The following is a 2,604-nucleotide window of genomic DNA, read 5'->3' on the forward strand; positions in this document are numbered from 1 at the left end:
ATAATACTGTGCCTGAAAGTAAACAAAACTACAATCCTTTATATAGTCTAATCAGGCTGTTGGCCAAGTTAAGTTTGCCCTCTCCACTCATCTGACTTTGCCTTTTGTCTAACCCATTTTTGGTTAGAAGGAAACTTCCCAACTATTGTGCTTAGTTGAATGCCTCCCAACTATTGTGCTTAGTTGAAACTTCCCAACAAGGTGCTTAGTTGAATGCCTCCCTTCTTGCCAGTCAGCCTCTCCCAGGTCTCTGGCATTGCCCTGCGTTTTCTTTCTCAGGCAGGCTACACCCTGCCTCCACCCCAACGTCCGAGGCTTATTCAAACTCACTCTACCTTGAAGCTCTTCTCCAACAGACCCCGTCCCCCGCCCCATTCACTTCTTAACTTTTGACAAGGAGCATTTAAAGGTGAACTGATTTGCACAATGAAAGAACGACAGAAGTCAGCAATTGCCAACAATGCAGACTAAATATTTATTAGGTTCCAAAATGGGAAATTGGTAGTGTTAAGCTATTTTAATACAAATCCACCACTCTCCGCAAAGAGCCTGCCTTAGCATCCATGGCCCCCCAGTCCTGGCACCGCCTGTACTCTTGGGGCCTCAGCAGGTATTGCCGCCCCCGGTAGTTGGGCAGCTCGTAGAGGACCCAGTAGCCCTCCAGCACGTGGAGGGAACGGATCTCGCTGAGGTGGAAGCGGTCCTGGATGCTGGGGCAGTCCTCACTCAGCTCCATCATGAGGCCTTTGTGGTCTTCTCTCTCGTACAGCCGCAGCCTGTGGGAGCCTGTCTACTCGGTCCACAGAAAGAAGGATGGAAAAAAGCAAATGAGTCTCTTCCAGAATTTGTCCAACCAAAGAACAGATGAACTTGGTAGGTTGGGGCATGGAATTGTCAATGTAAAATTTAGACAGTGTAAAATGTAGATTACTGTGGATGCTGCGCATGGATCTGTCTTCCACTGCACCTAAATACTGGCACGCTCATTTTCTATTTGACCTGAAATTCATTCTTATTTAGGAGATGGAATTTTTAAGAGGTTCGAACTCTGAGTTAGAATCCATCAAGAACTGAGATATTTTGATTCCTAATTACCTGTGTTAATTCAAACTACATTTGGGGGGAAAAATAGAAATAATTTATTTTCACTAGTATTCTTTTAGTAAGGGTATTATCTCCCAAATTTACAAACATATAAATTTACCACTAAAGTGAGATTTAAAAAATCTTGTACTTCAGTGTAAAGTTAATTTAAATAGTCATTTGAAATGAGAATTTAACTGATTTTCCAAATTAAGAAAAATTACCTTTTCCAAAGTTGGACACAACCTTTGAATAGCCTATATTAACAATACAGCTTTGAAGGTTTACTAGTCCACAGTGGAACCTATCTAATTCATTCATCAGAAATTCTTTTACTATAGGCAAAATAATTTGTTAAAAATACCGTCTTTGTATGCCCAACCAGCTTCCCATTTGCAAGTTTTGTTTCATATCCCATTATGATATTACATTTATTACAGACCACTTTTAATTGACTTACTGGTAGCAAAAATTTAAAGTAAAATGGATTCTTCCTCTAAGTGGGTTCTTCCTTACATTCTCTGCTGTTTTTGTGCATGTTATCTATCTGGCTTATGCAGATCTCTGATGTCCATCTAACCCTTAGGTGTTTTTAAATGCAAACCTTCCTCCCTCTAACCCACATTGACAATACAGTGGGGACACTCTGGCGGCATGATGGAAATCTAGAAAACTCACTTGGGGGATGAGACAGCAGGAGCGGATGGAGTCGCTGAGGCCCATCCATTGCTGGTAGTCGGGGTACTCCCCTCGCCGCAGCAAGTATTGTTGACCTTGGTAGTTGGGACGCTCGTAGAGCATCCAGCAGCCGCTCTCCACCCGGATGGAGTTGCAGCGGCTGAAATACGTCTGCAGGTTGGGGCAGTCAGTGGTGGCTTCATGGCTGCGGCCCTGGAAGGCCCTGTCCTCATAGAATGTGATCTGCAAAGGAAGAATCATTCCAAATTACATTATTTGCTCCTAACAGGCATTATATAAAGGCAACTTTTTTTTTCTCATTTTATTTAATTTGTGTTCTGCTCACCTTCCCCATGGCTGGTTGACACGGATGATGCAAGTTCAGTGTGATGGGGCCTGCGGCTGCACAGCCAGTCTATATAGCAGGATGGCTGCTGCGTTGGCAAGAACAACACAAAAGGGGCCCTCAGCGGTAAGGGGATTTTTATGCATCTCTTTAACATCCTGCATTCACTGGAAATGATTGTAGACTGTGTCCTTGTTCTCTGGTATATTCTAACGCTGTCCTGTACATACCGCTCTGTGTTGCTTTTATTTGGATTGTTAGTGTTTTCTAAATTTATCTGCGCATCAGTCTGAACTTTTGACCTGAAATTCGTGGCTCTCTCTATATGATTGAATTATTCCCTGTGAATTTTCTGGGAAAGATCTATGCCATTATAGAATTGCTCCAGGATTCCAGAGAGGTTGCTGAGGTAGAATGCCACAAACACTGACTCATTTCCCTGGATGGCAGAGACTGCTCTACCTTACATTTTTGTCTTTACACAATTTTCCAGTCCA

General features: G+C 42.9%; 1 protein-coding gene across 1 annotated transcript; it reads right to left on the minus strand.

Annotated features, from left to right (window-relative positions):
* Positions 1–451: 451 nt before the first annotated feature.
* LOC100590665 (gamma-crystallin C) lies at positions 452–2,148 on the minus strand. Its single transcript, XM_003254008.1, has 3 exons — positions 2,108–2,148; positions 1,762–2,004; positions 452–790 (listed from the first exon to the last, which is right to left on the minus strand). The coding sequence occupies exons 1-3, from the start codon at positions 2,114–2,116 to the stop codon at positions 518–520; spliced, it is 525 nt and encodes a 174-aa protein (XP_003254056.1). The 5' UTR covers positions 2,117–2,148; the 3' UTR covers positions 452–517.
* Between the last annotated feature and the right edge of the window lie 456 nt (positions 2,149–2,604).

This window comes from Nomascus leucogenys, chromosome 22a (assembly GCF_006542625.1).
Source record: "Nomascus leucogenys isolate Asia chromosome 22a, Asia_NLE_v1, whole genome shotgun sequence".
Classification (NCBI taxonomy): Eukaryota; Metazoa; Chordata; class Mammalia; order Primates; family Hylobatidae; genus Nomascus; species Nomascus leucogenys.